Source organism: Etheostoma cragini, chromosome 2, assembly GCF_013103735.1.
Source record: "Etheostoma cragini isolate CJK2018 chromosome 2, CSU_Ecrag_1.0, whole genome shotgun sequence".
In the NCBI taxonomy this organism is placed as follows: domain Eukaryota; kingdom Metazoa; phylum Chordata; class Actinopteri; order Perciformes; family Percidae; genus Etheostoma; species Etheostoma cragini.
Genome location: NC_048408.1, coordinates 9101491 through 9121232, shown reverse-complemented (window position 1 = coordinate 9121232; position 19742 = coordinate 9101491). Strand labels below are relative to the sequence as shown.

The following is a 19742-nucleotide window of genomic DNA, read 5'->3' as shown; positions in this document are numbered from 1 at the left end:
AGTATTGGATGTCAAAAAGTGATAAAAAAGTCGTAATATGTATGTGAAAAAAGTCACAGTATGGCATGTCGAAAGAAGGGATAAAAACGTCATAGTATAGCATGTTGAAAAAGTGATAAAAAGTCATGGTATAGTATGTTGAAAAAAGTGATGAAAAAGCAGAGTAGAGTATGTTTATAAAAGGTCATACTATACTGTAACTTTTGAAAAAGTGATAACGTAGTCACTGTATAGTTTGTTGAAAAAGTGATAAATTAGTCATAGCATAGTATGTCCAAAAGTCATAGTACAGCATGTCAAAAAAAGTGATAAAGAAGTCATTGTTTAGTATGTCCAAAAAGTCATATTATAGTATGGAATATAGTTTGGAAAAGTGACGGAAAAGGTATAGAATAGTATGTTGAAAAAAGTGTTAAAAGTCATAGTATGGTATGTCTGAAAAAGTGATAAAGTAGACATGGTATAGTATGTCAAAAAAGTGATAAAAAAGTCATAGAATACTGTGTCGAAAAAAGTGATGAAAAAGCAGAGTAGAGTATGTTAAAAAAGGTCATAGCAGAGTATGTCAGAAAAAAAAGATGAAAAAGTGATAAGAATTTCGCAGTATAGCATGTCACAAAAAGTTATAGTATTGTATGTCCTAAAAAGTGATAAGGATAATGTAGTCATAGTATAGTATGTTGAAAAACCGATACATTTGTAATAGTATAGTATGTTAAAAAAGTGATAAAGAAGTCATTGTATAGTATGTCAAAAAAATAGATTAAAAAGACATAGGATACCATGTCGAAAAAGTCATAGTATAGTATGTTGAATTTTTTAAATAAAAAGTCTTAGAATAGTGTGTCGAAAAAAGTGATAAAAATCAGTTCAGTATGTAGAAAATGTCATAGTATTTGTGTCAAAAATGTTTTTAAATAGTATAGTATGCGGATAAAAGTGATAAAAAGTTATATTATAGTATGTCCAAAACAAAAATTTTTGGCATGTCGAGAATGGTAATATACATTTCACAGTATAGCATGTTGAAAAAAGTCATAGTATTGTATGTCCAAAAAAGTGATTAAGTAGTAATAGTATAGTATGTTGAAAAAATCATAGTCCAGCATGTCGAAAAAAATGATGAAGAAGTCATTGTATGGTATGTCCAAAAAGTCATATTATAGTATGTTGAGAAAAGTGATAAAAAAAGTCATAGAATAGTATGTTAAAAAAAGAGATAAAAAGTGATGGTATAGTATGTCAAAAAGTGATAAAAAGTCATAGTACAGTATGTCCAAAAAAGTGATAAAGTAGACATAGTATAGCAAGTCAAAAAGTGATGTAAAAGTCATAGAATATTTTGTAAAAAAAGTGATGAAAAAGCAGAGTAGAGTGTGTTAAAAAAGGTCATGGCATAGTATAACTAAAATAGTTATAGCCTATTATGTTGAAAAAAAGTGATATAAAAGTCATAGCCCAGTATGTTGAAAAAAAACATAAAAAGTCAGTTTAGTATGTAGAAGACTCATACTGTAGCATGTTGAAAAAAGTGATGAAAAAGACATAGTATAGTATATTAAAAATAATGATAAAAAAATCATAATGTAGTATGTCAAAAAATGTCAGTGATAAAAAGTCATACTATAGCATGTCGAAAAATAAAAGTGATATAATAGCCATAGTGTGGCATGTTGAAAAAAGTGATAAAAAAGGTATAGTATAGTATGTCCAACAGGTCATGGCATAGCTTGTTGTAAAAAGTGGTCAAGAAAGTCATAGCTTCGTATGTTGTCAAAATAAAGTGATGAAAAACAGTATATGTTGAAAGAAGTCAATGTATAGAATGTTGAAAAAGTTATAGTATAGTGTGTTGAAAAAAGCAAGCTGAAAAACTCCTAGTGTAGTATTTTTAAAATATTCCTGTTAAAATATATGTTGTAAAAAAATATAAAAAATCATGGTACATAGTATATCAAAAGAAACTAAAAAAATGTTGGAAGAACAAGTAAGGTCAATGTCATTAAAATGTAATAAATTCACAGTATAGTATATCATAAAATGTCATAAAAAGACAAAGTAGCCTATGTCATAAAAATCTCATAAAAAGTCATAGTATACTTGGTTATATAATGATTAAATTATTAAATTCACGCACACTTTAGCGTACAACCTAATTGGACAAATATAAACATTGAAAACAAGCTCCATAATGTTATGTCTTAGAAAATGCCATTTAAAGTTTTTTAATACATTTAAGACCCCGCAGAGTGTATTGAGCAAGCAAGATTATAGAGTCAAATGAAAGTCAGACAGGAAGTGGTTTTATTCCAGCACTGTCCAATCATGTTACTGCAGGTGAGCTTACAGTAGCTTTCCTTGCTTTAATTCTGCAGGAACATTATACAATAATATGAGCATCTGCATTATCCAGAGTCATCATTATCATCATCATCATCGTCATCACCATCATCATCATAATTATAATCAACATTCTACTTTACTAACATCATCATAAATCATCCTCATCATCACCAGCAGAAATACTTACATTCAAAAATGCAGAAATTCACATTTGTAGTTCTCATATCATCGCTACTGTATAGATAAAATATATAATCTTAGCCTTTTTTATCTAAAAACTTTTCCACACCGTTATATCACCTTTATAAGCCCTTCTGAATATCTGCTTCCACCCCGTACTTATTGTATAATCTCTTCAAAGGTCAGGCGAGACGGGGCCAGCTCCAGCTTTAGACAGCAGGGGGCAATCTTACTCTGCAGGCCTGTGATCGTAACGTTTCATACTCACCTGCGTCTGAACTATCTCTACCCTGAGAATACTAACACGGAGAAAAGGAAACTGGAAAGGGTGAGAAAATAAGCTGACTGAACGAGCCCCCTGATTGGGTGGGATCAGGATAAAAAGAGGTAGAAACTACTAAAGCCTAGGTCACACTACACACCTGTGAATGACCGAGCAACTTCCATTGGCAGTTTACAATAGGTTAAGAGATATGAAAAATAGGAAGATTGGTCATGTTAAAAACAAAACCTTCCACTCTGTCAGATATGAGATTCTTGTTTTGCTCCACTTTTAACAAGCGGCTGTACAATTTTGTTTTTTGGGAGCAAAATGTCTCTAATAAAATGTGCCTAAACCAATCTACATAAGCGTGCAATTACAAATTAAGTAGTTTCTTATAAAAGTTGTTGTTAACTCTAACTTTTGTTAGTTTATGACTTAAAAAGCAAATATTTTGTAAACATAAACTGTAAGTGTAATTTTTCAGAGCATTTTTAAGGAATTTTGTTAAAAGTAAACAGTTCCCGGAAATTAGAAAGTTATTCTTGGATTGAATGAGACGCTGTTTGTAGAGTGGAAAAAAATAGTTTGATTAATTAACAGAATCGGCAACTATTTTGATAATTAATACATTTTCATGGTTTTCACGTTTCAAGCCTCTAAAAGATGAATATTTGTTTTCACTTTTCCTTGCTAACATTACAGTAATTTGAATATCTTTTTGTGTTTTATAGACCAAAAGATTCATGGATTTATCCAGAACATTGTCTGCAGTTTAATTGATTATTAAAATAAGCATTTGTTGCTGTGTTATCTGTTTGTTAACATGTCTACGTGTACTTGAGCAGATCAGTCAGTAACTAAATCTTTGCTGCACCTTTCGGGGGATTTTGTCTTGTACTCTGACCTGGGCTTGAGGTGCAAGGTAAAAGGAAGAACGTGAGGGCAGGAGGAGGACAAGCAAGGCTAGGGTTAATGTTTGAATAAATATAGCAGGGGAGTGACTTCTATGTCTGAACTAAAGCTAGGACTATGATAGAAGAAAAGGAAACCTCTTCTTATGTGCATCTTGTGTGCAAATAGCACAACGGGTAACAGTTTTTCAACACATACACACTCATCCACACACAGTCCGAAATATTTCTGCTCAAACACCCTGTGAAAATGTTGTGATTGGAAGGGACAAGAAAAGGGGCGGGGTCCAAAACAGGAGACAGATATCCTTCCTGTTTTAGATTGCATCTCCTGGCCCTCTCATGTGCTTCGGCAGCACACCAGCCTCCTCCACTTTAGCAGAATACCCAATCCACCAACTCAGAGTTTGTTTAGTCGTCCACAGAACTTTCCTCTGGTTGATTAGAAGAGGGGGTTGTGGCATCAAATGACAGAGTCCGCCTTCTCAGCTCAATACTGCTGTCCATCAGCTGGGTTGCCATAGTAACTGGCTCCTCTCCTGGCGGCGGGCTCATCCTCTGCTTTCTGTTCCTGTCTGACACCGGAGACACTGATTGGCTGAGGCGGCTCCGGTGCTCCACAGGACTCGGGGTAAGGTGTCTGCTTTTGTGTGAGGAGTTGGGAGGGAGCTGTGTGTGTGAGTGTGCATGAGGAGAACTGTTAATACGACTGACTTCCTCGTCTGTGTCATCAAACTGGGGGCCGGGGTCGGCTCTGGAGCTACAGAGCGATGCTGATGAGACGGATTCACCGCTGGGGACCTTCAGACTGGACAGCCTCTTCGGGCTGACAGGCTCGTTCTCCACATCTGTTTCTGGCTGCGAGCCACAGATGGCCTGTTCAGGAACATGTTCTTGTCCAGTAGTTTCACTTTGGCTCCGGCTGTGGTTCCTGCATGAGATGACCCTCTGGGTGTATTTATATTTCAATGTGTGTACACTGGACGATCGCTGGCGTGGTGGTGTGGAAGAGACGGCCGTCACAGTGAGTTGAGGCTCTGCCAGATTGTCAGCTGAATCGCTCTGATCCAGAGAATTACAGCGCACAGCCTCCTACAGACACATCACATAAACACAAACACACATAGACCACACAATCTTCATTAAGTGTCGTGCATGTCAAATCATTTTCAAAATAGAATGCAGGGCTGGACAATTAATTATTTTGACATCAAAAAACACAATGTCAAAGAATGCGTTAGCTAGTCGTGAAGGGTGCAATTAATCGAATGTGAAATATTTAGTTAAATGTTTGGTGTAACATTTTTTCCCACTTTTCATTATTATGTTTATTGTCAAAGATAAATGCTGGAAAAATGTTACATATCACAGACTTTTTACAGAAATGTCAAATTTTCAGTGGAACTTTCATTTATTTTTTATTACTTTCATCTTTACTTTCATTATCACATCATAACTGCAATATCTGGCAGGATAATTGCAATTAGATTTTTTCCCCAATTAGTTTAGCCATAATAGATTGGCAGTAAAAATAATTAAAAGCAAAATCTGTACAGCATGCATTTAGAAATTGTCAGAAAATGCTCAAAATTAAAAGCACGCAATTATAAAGTTAAGAGATTAGAGGAGAAGAAGAGGCGATAATAACACACCTGTCTCCGTAACTGTCTGCTTGCAGTGTGGAAAGATGCTGGTCTCTTCGGGACTGAACTATCCGGAACATATGAGGGGCTCAACTTGTTTCTGTCTAAGCTGTCTTCAGGACTGAGCCAATGAGGGGGATGTCTGCTGGTAACGTGGGTGGGACTCAGTCTGAGTGAGGGATGTCTGTCTATACTGTGGCTGGACGTGAGTTTAGGTCTGTCTTTGTTGTGGTCTGGGTTGAGCCTGTATCCATCCATACTGCGAGTAGAGCTGAGTCTGTGTCTGTTTATTCGATGGGCCGGGCTGAATCTGTATCCATCTATACTGTGAGCTGAGCTGAGTCTGTGTCTGTTTATTTCGTGAGCCGGACTAAACCTGTATCCCTCTGTGCCGTCAGCCAGACCGAGTCTGTTTGGGGAGTGACAGTCGATGCTCTGAGAGGGGCTGAGGAAGATCTTCGGCCTCGAGCTGCGTCCCGTCCCCAGTGAAGCATGGCTAATTGCCGGCAGAGCTCCAGGAACCTGCAGCAGGGAGCCGCCTCCACTGGAGCCAAGAGACGACATAGACCCTGCAGAAAATAATGTGGCAAAGACCATGTGGACACATGAAAAAAAACAGAATAAATCAAGTATTACTATAGTGGTAAATGCTACTGAAAATGTGAATTGTCTGGAGTTTGATTGACATACTGGTATTTAAGTGCTGGTAAAAACTCTCTATATTCAACGTACCATACAAGAGGAAAAGTTACCAAATCATTTCGTATATTATTTTCAAACTAATACACAGATTCACTTAACTGAACCAGATAGTTTTCATTTGATTAACAGAGGTAACACATATGGTTCCTCAGGGAACTTTTTTTCTCTTAACCAACAACTAACTGTTCCTTTTTACAAGTATTGTATTGTTGGGTTGTTATAGCCTGATAAAGATTATTCCTTTATGCCATACAGCTCCATTTATGCCATCAATAAGCCACACTGTTGCACTGAGTGACTCGTTGCTTCATTACCAGGAACATAAACACTGTAGTTCACTGTGAGTGGCATAGACAAGGTAGGAAAAATGGAAAGTATTATTTGGGGACAGATTAACACAATGTGGGTTTAATTCTTTTCATGGGATATTCTGTTTAAAAGTATAGTCCTTGACAAGATGTCTAAGAAGACAGCAGTCTATCTTTTAAAATTTACATTTTTTATGTCATAAACATACAGAGAGTATATATTTGTGGTGTATATAGTCTAGGTAGAGGTCAAGGTTAAGCCCTCTCTCTGTACATCAACTTAAATTGTTATATTTGTCATTGTGCACATAAATAACAAATCTGATATAAACTGATAAAAATCTTTCTCTTTAAGGTCTATACTAACAGTGCCTCTTCACTGCTTTCTATTCTATTTGTGGAAGCAATTACCTTTACAGCAATCAGTTGGTAGTTATAGCACAGTGAGAAGTGAGTCCTAATTTAATTGGCTATAAACAACCAAATTACCTGAGTAGTTGTTGCTGGAGTACGCCTCATGGCAAATAGGAGGATAAGGGGAACATCTGAGTGGCTGAACGTAGCTGTCGCTGGGTAGAGACAGCATGTGTCCCATGCTCAGGAGGTTGCCATGGGAACAATCCTCATCCTCAACCTGCACCTGCCACATAATATCATCACCGCTGTCCTCGTTATTGTCACCTCAACCCCCTTCCCCTCCACACACGCACAAATAAGAAAAACACTCTTTCCGTTACCTGGGCAGGTGTGTCCACATTTGACACCAAGTCTCCGCCCACAGACGCGGTACTGAGGCGTCGGCTGGCCTCCTCCCTCTCCCTTATTTCTTCCCTCTCCATCCTCTCCTCCATCTCCTCCAGCTGTGCCTCCTTGTTGCTGTCCTCCAGGTGCTTCATCAGAACGGCTACAACCACATTGACCAGCACAAACTGAGCGGTCAGGACGAAGGTGACGAAATAAACGGGAGAGATCAGGGGCAAGTAGGTGAGGCAGTGGCGTTCCTGTGGGAGACACTCTCGCAATGTGTCCTGGGTGAGAGAAGAGGACAGATGTCTTATTAAGCAATAAAGAAAACTGATGATAGAGACGGGAATTTCAGTTGATAATCAGATAAGTTGATTCATACTGTATATTATTGCACTGTTGTATTCCTTCTCTTCTCCAACAGGGGGAGATGTGGATCTGAGTGCGAACAGACCTTGAGCCCGTCACAGAAGAATAATACACTCTCCTAACACTCTAATGTCAGCAGCTCTTAGTCTGTCATAAAAACAGGGATCTTCTCTCTGCTTAATGCAACGCCTGTCTCAAGACCGGAGCTTTGACACACACATAGGCACAGACGCCAGACATGGACTTTCTTGTCTATTCATCTCTTTAAACACTACTCCCACACAGCAGAGGAAGAGAAATAACCTTCATAATCCCATTCCAGTTATCCCCGGTTGACACCCTGAAGAGTGTGAGGAAAGCCATGCCAAAGTTGTCAAAGGTAGCATGGCGACTAAGACCCTCACATGGGTTCTCTTCTGAACACTCTGAAAGAGGATGAAAAGAGGAAAGGAGTATTAGAGGCAGTAAGTGTGAAAGAGGAAGGCGAGGGGAAAGAAGAAAGAGAATTGTGTGTAGATTAGGGCACTCATTAACACTGAATCTAAATTGACATAATTAATGTATGTAACAAAAAATGTATGCATATTACGTAATCCACGGAAATCTCACCAGTCAGCTGAGGCCCATACTGTCACACACACACATCTGTGTGTCCGAATTGATTTATATGCATGCACACACCCACATGCTCGCACATACGCACATGCATGCATGCACATACACACTAACCCAGTTTTCCAAAGAGCTCAACTCCCAGAGCTGCATAGATGAAGAACAGCAACATGAAGAGCAGACCCAGATTCCCCACCTAGACAGACATATTACACGCACACACACAGATATGTACAGTGTATGATACACAGAAAAAAAGACATGTACAGTAGGCTTACATTGAGAGAGACGCAAACATGCATACAGATAGAAAGAAGCCATAGACCGAGACCGCTAAGCTTTCTTGCATTGATGTTTACTACATCTTAAAAACATATAAGGAGCCATGATATCTGGAGTTGAATCATATCTTAGATTTCAGTTTAAGAAATAGAGGTGCACTTTCATAGCCTGGATCCAGTCCTCATGAATCACAAACTCACCTGTTTATTCTAATTACAAAGCAATTAACAGGGACTTGGCTTGTCTTTTCCCCACAGAGAGAAGATGTCTGATTAGATGACGAATAAACCATTTGATGAAGTGCTCTCGGACACCACTGCAAAGACCTGGGTACAATCCCCAGCCGTGATCTGTCACTTCAAAGGTAATTGGCATTATTTGTGAGTGGGAAGGCAGTGAAGAATAATGGGTTGATGGACATTGGGTCTAAGAAGTAATAATGTGAACCCTGTGTGCCGTGTTCTTGGAATTACCCATTCAAATTGGATAGGAAAAATTCAATTGGATGTAATTTAGCTGTGTTTCAGAAGCAGGATCACAAACTTATTACAAGTGTCCACTTGCCCTACATGGTTTCGTTTATTGTGCACCACCTTCTCTTCCTCTTCCTTCTTACTCTCTCATTTCTGGTAGGGTCCCCTAGAGGTCCACTGAGCCCAGGAGCTGTGGTAGATCCTTCCTGCATCATCCCTTATTACCATTCTTACTAATTACTTTTCACACATTTTAAATACAAACAAGTCTCAGAGTCACACTAGCGGCTACAGGTATGTCACTAAGCTAACTTGCTCACTTGCTATGTGAACCTGGTTTGGCTTGTTAGCAAGCTAAAATTTCATTTTTAGCACTAAGTACAGCTGGGGCTGACGAGAAGTTCATACGTTTTGCAGGTAGGGGATCGTGCCCTTGCTGGGGCAGCCCCCAAAAAATATAGAATGACCTACTGTACCTCTGGACTGTATACTATATTTATTATAGTGCTTTTCTAGTCTTAACGACTACTCAAAGCGCTTTTACATAGTACAGGAACCATTCACCATTCACACACATTCATACAATGTGGCCGAGGCTGCCACCTGCTCATCAGATAAACACTCACACACATTTACATTCCACACAGCATCAGGGACAATTTGGGGTTCAGTGTCTTGCCCAAGGACACATCAACATGGGACTGCAGGGACAAGGATCGAACCGCCTTAGACAGGCTTCCTCATTGTCTAATTTTAAATCTCTTCTTAAAACCCACCTATTTTCCTTGGCCTTTCCCAACTGAGGCTGACATTGCTGTGCAAACATTTTTACTGTGATACTAATTCATGTTTTAAATGTTAAATCTGTTAAATTTTGTAATGACTTCTACTTTGTTTTGTACAGCACCTTGTGCAACAACAACCAATAGTTGTGGACAAATATCTAACCTCACGGTGGCGCTAGGGGAAGGTCAGGGGGTCACTATAGTGATTAGGCTTCATCCTCTGGGGGGCGTGAATATCTGTATAACATTTTATGATAATCCATCAAACAGTTGAGATATTTCAGCCTGGACAAAAGAAGGGGACCAGCCAACAACACTGCCATCCCTGGAGCCAAGCTGACAGTTACATCTGTGTGCATCTCGGTTAATGGATTACTCCTTGCTTGTGAATGTCTTGTTTAGACCAACAATAGCACAACGTCAAAAAAACACTGCATCCTTAATAATACAGATGCTGTCGTAGATTTCTTTGTTAAATGAGGCCTCATAAATCACTTTTGCCGCAGAGCAATGTCATCCGGAAATGCTCTACTTTGGCCAATCAGATACAGTATGTTGCATTATCCCTACCTGATGAAATATTTAGGTAATTATACTCTTTACCTCGCAATCATCAAAACTGGGGAGAGAAATACTGCTGATGTGACAACTTGACAGAGACTTACAGTCCTGCCTCAAAGGCGTATAAATTACTGTGTTGTGATGATAAGCCTTCAGACTGGACTTTCTGGTTCATATTTATCTCCTCATAGACACCCAGCTGCAAAACAATCGCAACAAAGCAGCTGTGAAGTTATGTTCCATGAAGTAATAATTGAGCTGGTGATTCATCAGCCACACTGATACATTTAAGGCTCAGCCATTAGTCTTTAGCTAAATATAAGGATGTTTTTATGCTTGTTTGGTGGTTATTTGGTGTCACTGAAAAGTCTGTTGGTGGAATCTTAGTAAATCATTTAGGGGAGTAGTCAGTGCCAGCCCCGATGAATCGCTGAATAAAACAAGCTGTCTGCAATTCTTCAGATCTGGAAACCAGGCTCGCAGTTAAAGAGAGAGCTATTTCATAGAGAGATATTTTACATCATCAGTGCTGCCTCTTACCTGAGGCAGAGCTTGCATCACTGTGTCCAACAGAGCTCTCATTCCTGTCGCCATCTTCAACAGCTTCAACACTGAAACATTGTAATGTGTCAGCTCTCATCAGCCACATAGTATTGTGTTTGTGTATGTATATTTTTTTGTGTACCTCTTGTTATTCTTAGAACTCGCATGATGCGTATGATGGTGGGGTTGATGGGGAGGGAAGCATTCATCTCTATTTCCTCCAGTGTGATGCCCATGATGGACAACAACACAATGGCCAGGTCCAACTGGTTCCATCTTGACACACACACACACACACACACACACACACACACACACACAATTTCAGTATCTCCAAGGAGGAAGCTGTATGTTTGTGAGTGTCTTTGTACTTATGTAAGAATTTGAATACCTCTCTTTGAAAAAGCGGCGCAGGCCAAATGCGATCAGTTTAAGAATGGCTTCAATGACAAAAACCACCGTGAAGACGTAATTGCAGTACTTCAGTATTTCCTCAAAGTACTGCAGGAAACAAAGACACAGAAAACTGTACTGTACCACAGCTTCATTACTATGGTTCTAGGACAGGTTGTAGAAGGTGTTGCCATGGTTACCTGAGGCTGTTTGTAGTGCTCCATGCTCATGGTGAGGAGGTTTGTGAAGATGATGATGGTGATGAAGAGATCCAGGTAGTTGCTGGTGCAAAAGGTGTGGATAGATCGACGCAATGGAGAGTAATCCGCATAATATGGCTTCTCCTGGGCCCCTGCGTTTTACACAAACAGAGACACACACACACACACACACACACACACACACACACACACGGTCATTAAAATGCTTCTGAAAGAAAATGATTATATGGACTATGAAGTCACTGATGAAGTGGGTGCCAAGTGGCGACCGGCTGTGTGTGTAAGTGTGCATATGTGTGTGTGTACAGACTAAAAAGTGCCACCTCAGGAATTCAACCCTATCCATCACGCACACACACACATTGCATGGCACCTCAAGGTGTCTTTGGGCAGAAACCATTGCTGTGTGCTGCCAGACATTTAACTGACTAAGAGGAAAGCACTACTGGAGATTACACTGCAGAGAGAGACGGACGAAGATAGAGGTAAGAAAGTGTGCAGTAGAAGTGTTTATATGAACATGATATTGGGCAGAAATTATGCATGTACTCATACAGTATGTATGCGGTAAAGGTTTCTTGTATGTATGTGTAATGTTACAGCTATGATATATGTCTCATTTTGTCTAGCGATGAACTGTATTTTTGGTTTGTGCTAGGCCCCTTAGTACAAACAGGTGTTCTCCGTTGGGGAATATGTATATATTTAAAATCCTGCAAGGGGATACTACATTTTATTTTCTAGGTCCAGTGGACATTGGCACACCAGTCACAATGGCAAAAGATCATGGATTAAATGGACACTGTAAGTAATGCTCCTGTGTATGAATGGAAGCAAAAACCTAAATCTTGTGCGAAGCCTGCCTAGAAGATTTGAGGCAGTTGCAGCGGCATATGAATGCCAATGGCTTTGGAACAACATATATAATGGTTACATATAGAGGGAAGTGTTTAGGGTTCCACGAACTGCTGGCTGTGCTGTATGTCTCTCATTTCCTCTACTCCCTTTCCCCTCCTGTTATCTTACTTCTCCTCCTCTTCTCCAACCGTTTCTGTCGTTTCTCCTCCCTCAGACGCGCCTCCTCCTCCTCCTGCTGCTGGCGACACTTGTGAAAGTTTTCCACAACCACGCCTACAAACATGTTGAGCACAAAGAAGCTGACGATGAGGAGGAACGAGATGAAAAACAGCAGCATCCAAGGGTTGTTGTTTCTTATTGGCTGCAGAGAGACAGAGAGAGGAAAAAGGGAGGAGGACAGGTAGCATGGAGACAAAAAGCAAAAGACAGGACCAAAGAGTGAGGAAAAACGGGGAGGAGTATTGATGAGGAAGAAGAGGAGAGGACATAAACAAGAAGACAATGTAAATCCTGAGTCAGCACTGAAACTGCTTGCACTGTCAACTCACTTCTATTCATCCATCTGTCTTTTTTCTTTCTTTACACCTCCCTTCCCTCCTGAAATATTTCCCCTTTTGGCTTGAAACAAACAAGATGAAATGGTTCCTGTGACTGACACAAAACAAACCAAAACACAGTGATGTACAATACAATATACACTGGCTGAATGGTTCCTATGTCTTCCTGATAAACGTTTTTTCCCTTCTCACAACCTCTCTCTTTGTATTTGTGTGTGTGTGTGTGTGTGTATGTGTGCGTGTGTGCATACCTGCTGGTCCACTGCGACAGCATCCAGGCCGTCATACATGATGCTGACCCAGCCGTCTTTACATGAGAGCACAAACAGTGACATCAGGGCCTGGAAGAGTGAGACACATATGAAACAGTGACATTCTGTCCCTCCGTTTGTAAGACCAGGTGTCAGTGTGTGTACTTGCGTGTGACAAACCTGTCCCAGGTTGTCAAAGTTGTATTTCCGTCGAACCCAGCGGTATCCTGCTCCCAGACACTGGGTTTTATTGGTGATGCTGCTCACATCGAGCCCTTCACAGTGGTAGAACTTCCCTTTAAACAGCTGCATTCACAGACAGATGTGTGTGCACAGATGAACACATACATGAACACTGTGAAATCCAGTTAATGTAAACAAAGCTTTACAGAGCGAGATACGGTTAATGCATTACTGTACAGTTAATTACTCAGCAAGAGCCTACAGTCCTACTGTATGTTGCCGTTTAGATATCAAAGTACCAGCTGGTCCGGTCTGATTCACAGTCATTACACTCTCCAGCATGGACTGTTCTCATCACGAGATAATTCAGAGGAAGTGTGTGTGTGTTTGTGCAATATACTGTATGCCTATGTTAATATCAGCTTCAGCAATCATCAAGCATCATTTCCTGTGCAAACATTCATTTGAATATTTGCAAAAATGGAAAGTGGCAAAAACCGTAAAGAAGTAGAGCTTACAGAAGGCCCTTACCTTGAACGGCTTTAAGTATCAAAATACCATTGAAAAGAATATTTTTTAAATAATAGCGATATAGATGTGAGTTACAATGCAGTTCAACCAAAGAGCATTTTTCCCACTGCTTTTTTCTTTTGCGATTTTGAAGCTAAAGAGATGAAACTATGCAGTATTTCACTAGAAATAAAAAGTAATTACTAGTCAAAGGTAGTAATAAAATAAAAAATAAAAATAATCTTTCTCACACCTTAAGGTATTTGGAACCCAATGAAGGGTCCCGGGCCCAGCCCACAGATTGGGAACCACTGTTTTTACAACACAATAACCTTATTGATCTTTCCTTTTATATCCTGTGCAACTAGGTACATTTTTATTCATAAAATGTATTTTAAAATTATTTATTTAGTTTGTTTTGAATACTTAAACAAACTGATAAAACTGTCCAAAATGAATTAATAACTAAATCAAATCATTAATTAAATTATTAATATATAAATCCTGGTGAAAATCTCATTAAAAAACAAGACCCACTTTTCAGCAGAATCCCTCTTTAGTTGAACTATTGTTTTTTTAATTACTTCCAGGGACTCTGGTGCATAATCAGCAGCTCATTTGCATTTCCTCCCAGTTTTCCCTCTCCACTTTTTATTACCTAAAGCATTTTCCAAGATGTGCCTTGTTAATTTTAAACCACGGTGATCAGTGTGTTCTTGCAGCAGAAAAGACAATAGGCTTTGGATGTTTAGGTACATAAAACAAGGTAAAAAATAAGAAATAAACTAAGAATCTTTCAGTGAAAAAGAAAAAGAAGAAAATATATATAATAAGGGTTAACCTCAACCAAGAGGGGATGAATAGAGGATATACAGAATAAATGTTTACCTGGACTCCCAGAATTCCAAACACAATGAAAAAAGCACAGCAGATGAGGACAATATTCCCAATGGGTCTGAGAGATGTGATCAGAGTCTCCACCACCAGTTTCAAACCAGGAGCCCGACTTATCACCCTGCAACACACACACACACACACACACACACACACACACACACACACACACACATATGCATACATGCTACATGAGTACACCAGATGTATTATTGGAGTAAACAAAAAGACAATGTACAGTACTCCTACCTGAGTGGTCGCAGTGTGCGAAGCAGACGAAGCACACGGAGGATGCCTAAGATTCGATTACCACCTGTTGATGCGATGGAGACCAGGATGTCCACCATTGACACAAACACCAGCACTCCGTCTAAAATGTTCCAGCTGCTTTCTAGATACACTCCTTTTCCAAAGTACAGGCCCATAGCTACCACCTTAAAACATACACACACACAGTTCCAGAAAAATTACTAAAATGATAAAATATTATAATGTGCAAAATGAGTTTGAAAGCAATTTTGATTCCCATTCAGGAAGAAAATTGCCCTTTTATAAGTAAGGTGAGAAAATGACTTTGGAGTGAGGTGCTCATCTTGTTGTGGTTACCTTGATCATCATTTCACCCACGAAGATCACAGTGAAGATGTAATTGGACACACTGAGGAACACCCGCTCCTGTCACAAACACACACACACACAGACACACACAAAAACACACAGACACACACAGTGTGAGTGTGCAGACACAAACACAGGACAGCATATTCATCAATTTAAGGGTGTTGTGTCCCAGTGGCTTTTTATCTGGACTCTAACTACAACATGTTGCATAATGGGCCTGGAAAAAAAATCCATTACGGTTGTGCTAGGAACATAATAAAAACATACTGAGAACAGAGTGAGAACAGAAAACAATGACTCCTAAATTGATGTTACATCAGCAACAAGCATATGAGCTACTCTGTATTAGACAGAATGCGGTCCTCACTCTTTTACAAGGCTGTTTGAGGTTTAGACTGCATGTAAGCGTTCGGGATAGAATCAGATTTAGCTTCAGGACAGGTAGGTTCATTTGTGTTGCACCTTTCAGACAAAGTGTTTTACATTAGAAAAGTAATATAAAATATTAATGCTGTCAGTTAAACACGTTATTAATGGCGTTAAAGCAAACACATTTTAACAGCGTACATTTTTTATATCGAGATTAACGTTGTTTTTTGGGCCTAGCAAACTCTGTCGTAGCAACTATGCTGTTGCAACAACTAGTAACATTAGAAAAACTACAACACTACAGCGGATCTAGGGTGAAAACAAAACAACAGCCGCACACACGCCGTTTGGGCTTGCGAGACGGCCAAAGAATAGTAACATTAGGTTTTGAGTGGATGGCAAGTGCCAGACGCCGAAATAGATGCCAATAAGATTCTAAACTGAGCTATTATTGTAGCACGTCCAGTCTGAAATACCACTTGATGGCCAAGCACACAGCTGATGCCAATCCCCGCCCCCCTTGTCAAAGCATTTTTTTCACCTTTTTATTGATGGACAGTGTTATATTGTTTGAGTGTGTGTGTGTGTGTGTGTGTGTGTGTGTGTGTGTGTGGCCAACAAGGGTTAAGTTTAAGCATTTAGTTGTGATGGTTAAGGTTAGGGTAAGGGGCTAGGAAATGCATTATGTGGCTAATGGGTCGCCACAAAGATAGTGAGACGCACTGTGTGTGAGTGGGTGTGTGTGTGTGTGTGTGTGTGTGTGTGTGTGTGTGTGTGTGTGTGTGTGCGTGCGTGTGTGTGTGTCTGTGCGTGTTTGTGTGTCTGTGTGCTACCATGCTGTTGGGCTGTATGTCAGGTCTCTCCAGTGCAATGGTGATACAATTAAGGAAGATGAAAAGGAGGATGACATGATCAAACAGCTTGTGACCTATGACCTTCTGACACCACAACCTGAACCTGAAAAGAGAAAAAGAGAATTTATCACACATCACTGCATTTGACAACATCAACAAGGTGTTTGTTTTCACCCAGCCAGCTTTAATGAAGAAAAAGTGAACATAATATTACAAAGGCTTGGCTTTAACCTTCACACTTCTTGCAACTTATTCAAACAGTATCTGTATGAGAGTGCGTGCGTGTGTGCGTGCGTGCGTGCGTGCGTGTATTTACCGGTTGTGTGGCGCGAACAGATAGAGAGACCACTCATTATGCTCCAGGCACCACTGAGGCTCATACGGCTCCAGAATCTTTTTCAGCTTCTTACATAAACTCTGGAAGGATCACAAACACACACATTTGCATGATATTAAATAAGAATGACTTTTTTTGGCGGTGTAAGTTTCTTTTTTCATTATGTACACTCATTATATGACCAAACTCATGCATTGTTCATTCATTCAAATTGAAATAGTTTTACTTGGTGGAAAATGCTGAACAGTGACCTCATGTTATATAATAATTCCAACACAGCACAAGTTTTTCAAACAAGTCCCCAATATTTCCACTATAATACCTCCATCTTGCTCGTAATTGAAATTCAGCTAAATTAATATTTTCAAAGTGTGCGAAGGTAGGAATTCATGCTTGCGCAAGATAATTAGCGTCACCTTTTGAACTGTTTAAGAAGTTCTTTTATAACTGGAAATAACAAAACCAGAACACCATGAAAATGCCTTGTCCTCATGCCCATATCATGAACCAATAACACTAAACAGAATAACATCTATATTTGAAAGAATAACACAAATGCAGAGAGCTGCACCTCCTCAATCTCTTCCTCTTCCTGATCGCTGTGGCAGTGTGTGGTCAGCGGAGCATCGTCAGACAGGTGAAAGGTGGTGCCGTTGCAGTCAGGCGAGTGGAGCATGGGCACCTGCAGGTACTCAGGCTGATCCAGAGACTGCTCCCTGCTGCTGAAGATGGAGCTTGTGTGTGTGTCGGACAGCAGGGACTCCATCTCCCCCGACTGGCTCTTCCTGGGGAGGCTGGTCCAGCTGGAGCGGCGGCTCTCCGACCCGCTGTCCCACGGAGCCTGTGAAGGCAACTTCGCACAAAAGGAACAACTACTTGGATTTCTGACTGATTTAAGTACAAATCAGATTTCTTTCTTAACAGATTAAATGTACCGTGTGGAATTTTTGGAGCAAACACCAGCCTGCACATGGGGACAACCACAATGGGCTCTCTGAATAATTGAAATAGGAACTTGATTCAAGCCTCTATGTGATGAAATGTTTATGCGACAACAAGATTTGTTGCATCAAAACAAACTCTCCTAATTTGTGCCAAAGATGGATCAATGACAGGGGAGCATCACTCCACGTGGCAAACTGTGCACATGAATAGGGAGACAAGTACATTAAATATGTGAGTGAGAGATGAGAGAAATGTGAGAGACAGAGGAGTGAAATAATGCAATGAAAGATAAAAGTGTTTTAGAGAAAAAAAACACTATGCTTGTACCGGGGAAAAAAAGGTGCAGTGCTGTGTGAAACTGAATTCAAAGAAGGAGAAGACAAGTAAAAAAGCACCTACGTTAATTTACAAGTAAAAGTAAATTTGAACAACCACCTGAAATGTAACAAAAAGGCCCGGAAAACTTCAGTGGAAAATCCCCATCACCAATCACTCAAACATCCACAGCTGGAGAGAACACCATCACTGAGAGCAGTGCGCCACCAATTAACCGGCAGAAAAGATCGAAGGGCTTTACTCTGCAGTGCACAGGTTACACTCTCTGTCAGGCATCAAAAAGCACATCTCTCTCCTGTGATGATTCTGACATAGCCCCTGATCAGAGCTGATAGTATCTCCGTTTGGATCCACTCGGGTATTAGACATATTGACACACAGACGCGAGAGATGAGATAATAGAACAGGCCGGCGGAAAAATGCTGGTTGGAAGATGTTTTGCACTGCAAATGTTTTCCATGAGAAAGGAAGTGCATTCAAGTCATTTGTTAGGTCTTAACTATGCCCATGATGGGTTTTGTTAGGGAACACTGAATGTAAGCAAACAAAACTCCTCAGGTACCTTTAATGGAAGTTACTTTTTTTTCTCATTTGGATATAAAACTCTATTGTTATTGTAGCTTTTTAACTTGTGCAAAAAAAATCACAAATCCTTTGTTTTATAATTTAGACACTCATCTACCTAATCATGTTTAAAGTACAGCCCGACCTGGCTTTATGTCCTTTTTGAATATATTACATCATTATCAGCTTGAGTGCTTCTGTAAATCAACTTTATTACTGATAGTATAAGTAGAAGCAGGTGTCCAAGGCTCACCGGTGACCTCTGCTCAAGGCTGTGGATGTCCATGGAAACACCACTCGCCCGCCGTGATTGGCTGCAGTTCATGGTGGGCGTGGCTGCAGTATGTGTGATGACCGGCAGAGGAGGAGGAAGGTGGGGCATTGAGGCTTTTGGGTTCAGGAGACCGTTGGGGCTCAGCATCATGGCCTGGATCTTCAGCTCTGCACACACACAGACAGATGCAAACATTTTTGTCAACGGATAATTCCAGGTTATTAATTCTCTTGACTTATTTTTGCAGTTTCGGCCTAAAGGTAAAATTTGAGGACATGAGGACATGAAGAAAATTTGAGGAAATGACATATTGTAATTTAAGGATGTGAAGTGAAGTTTTTCAAATAAAGACACAAAGTTTTGTCATTGTCGTTATGTGTTACGTTAATCTAAGAGTTTGTACCTGCAGCATACAGCTCTCTCAACTTCTCCTCATCCTCAAAAGACAGTGATTGTCTCTCGTCATCTGTCTCCGATCTGTTGGCATCACCCTAAAAACACAGACACGCACACACATCAGTGGAATCCCCAATATCATCATCGTCATCACCTTTTCTATATTGTCTGTTGACTGTAGAAGAAGACTGTACAAGTGAAAAATATGAGCAAATTGAGAGGGAAAACAGGAAGACAAAGAGTGGGAGGAGGGAGGCAGACGGGCAAAGGGGATCTCCAGTGTTCTCTAGTTGAGTTATGTGCATGGCTTTGGCAGCGATCTCCTGTAGTCATGCCAATAAAGCTTTACTGAATTTAATTAAAATTCACGCCAGAAAGATGGAGGCAGACAGCTTTGGCAAAGGGTATCTGTATGAGAGTGTGTGTGTGTGTGTGTGTGTGTGTGTGTGTGTGTGTGT

At 40.0% G+C, this 19742-nt stretch overlaps 1 protein-coding gene across 1 annotated transcript in view; it reads right to left on the bottom strand.

Moving 5' to 3' along the window:
- Positions 1-2942: 2942 nt before the first annotated feature.
- Positions 2943-19742, bottom strand: part of LOC117954026 (voltage-dependent T-type calcium channel subunit alpha-1I-like) — a 42312-nt gene continuing 25512 nt past the window's right edge. The window contains exons 15-35 of the mRNA XM_034887481.1: positions 19292-19379; positions 18868-19055; positions 17341-17622; positions 16749-16849; positions 16412-16535; positions 15195-15263; positions 14838-15022; positions 14583-14709; positions 13182-13307; positions 13002-13091; positions 12362-12554; positions 11315-11466; positions 11113-11222; positions 10864-10997; positions 10719-10789; positions 8195-8273; positions 7769-7890; positions 7090-7380; positions 6842-6992; positions 5352-5911; positions 2943-4791 (exon numbers count right to left, since the gene is read on the bottom strand). Coding sequence (XP_034743372.1) covers positions 4111-4791; positions 5352-5911; positions 6842-6992; positions 7090-7380; positions 7769-7890; positions 8195-8273; positions 10719-10789; positions 10864-10997; positions 11113-11222; positions 11315-11466; positions 12362-12554; positions 13002-13091; positions 13182-13307; positions 14583-14709; positions 14838-15022; positions 15195-15263; positions 16412-16535; positions 16749-16849; positions 17341-17622; positions 18868-19055; positions 19292-19379 — 3924 coding nt within the window. The 3' untranslated portion in view covers positions 2943-4110. The remainder of the gene's footprint in view (positions 4792-5351; positions 5912-6841; positions 6993-7089; positions 7381-7768; positions 7891-8194; positions 8274-10718; positions 10790-10863; positions 10998-11112; positions 11223-11314; positions 11467-12361; positions 12555-13001; positions 13092-13181; positions 13308-14582; positions 14710-14837; positions 15023-15194; positions 15264-16411; positions 16536-16748; positions 16850-17340; positions 17623-18867; positions 19056-19291; positions 19380-19742) is intronic.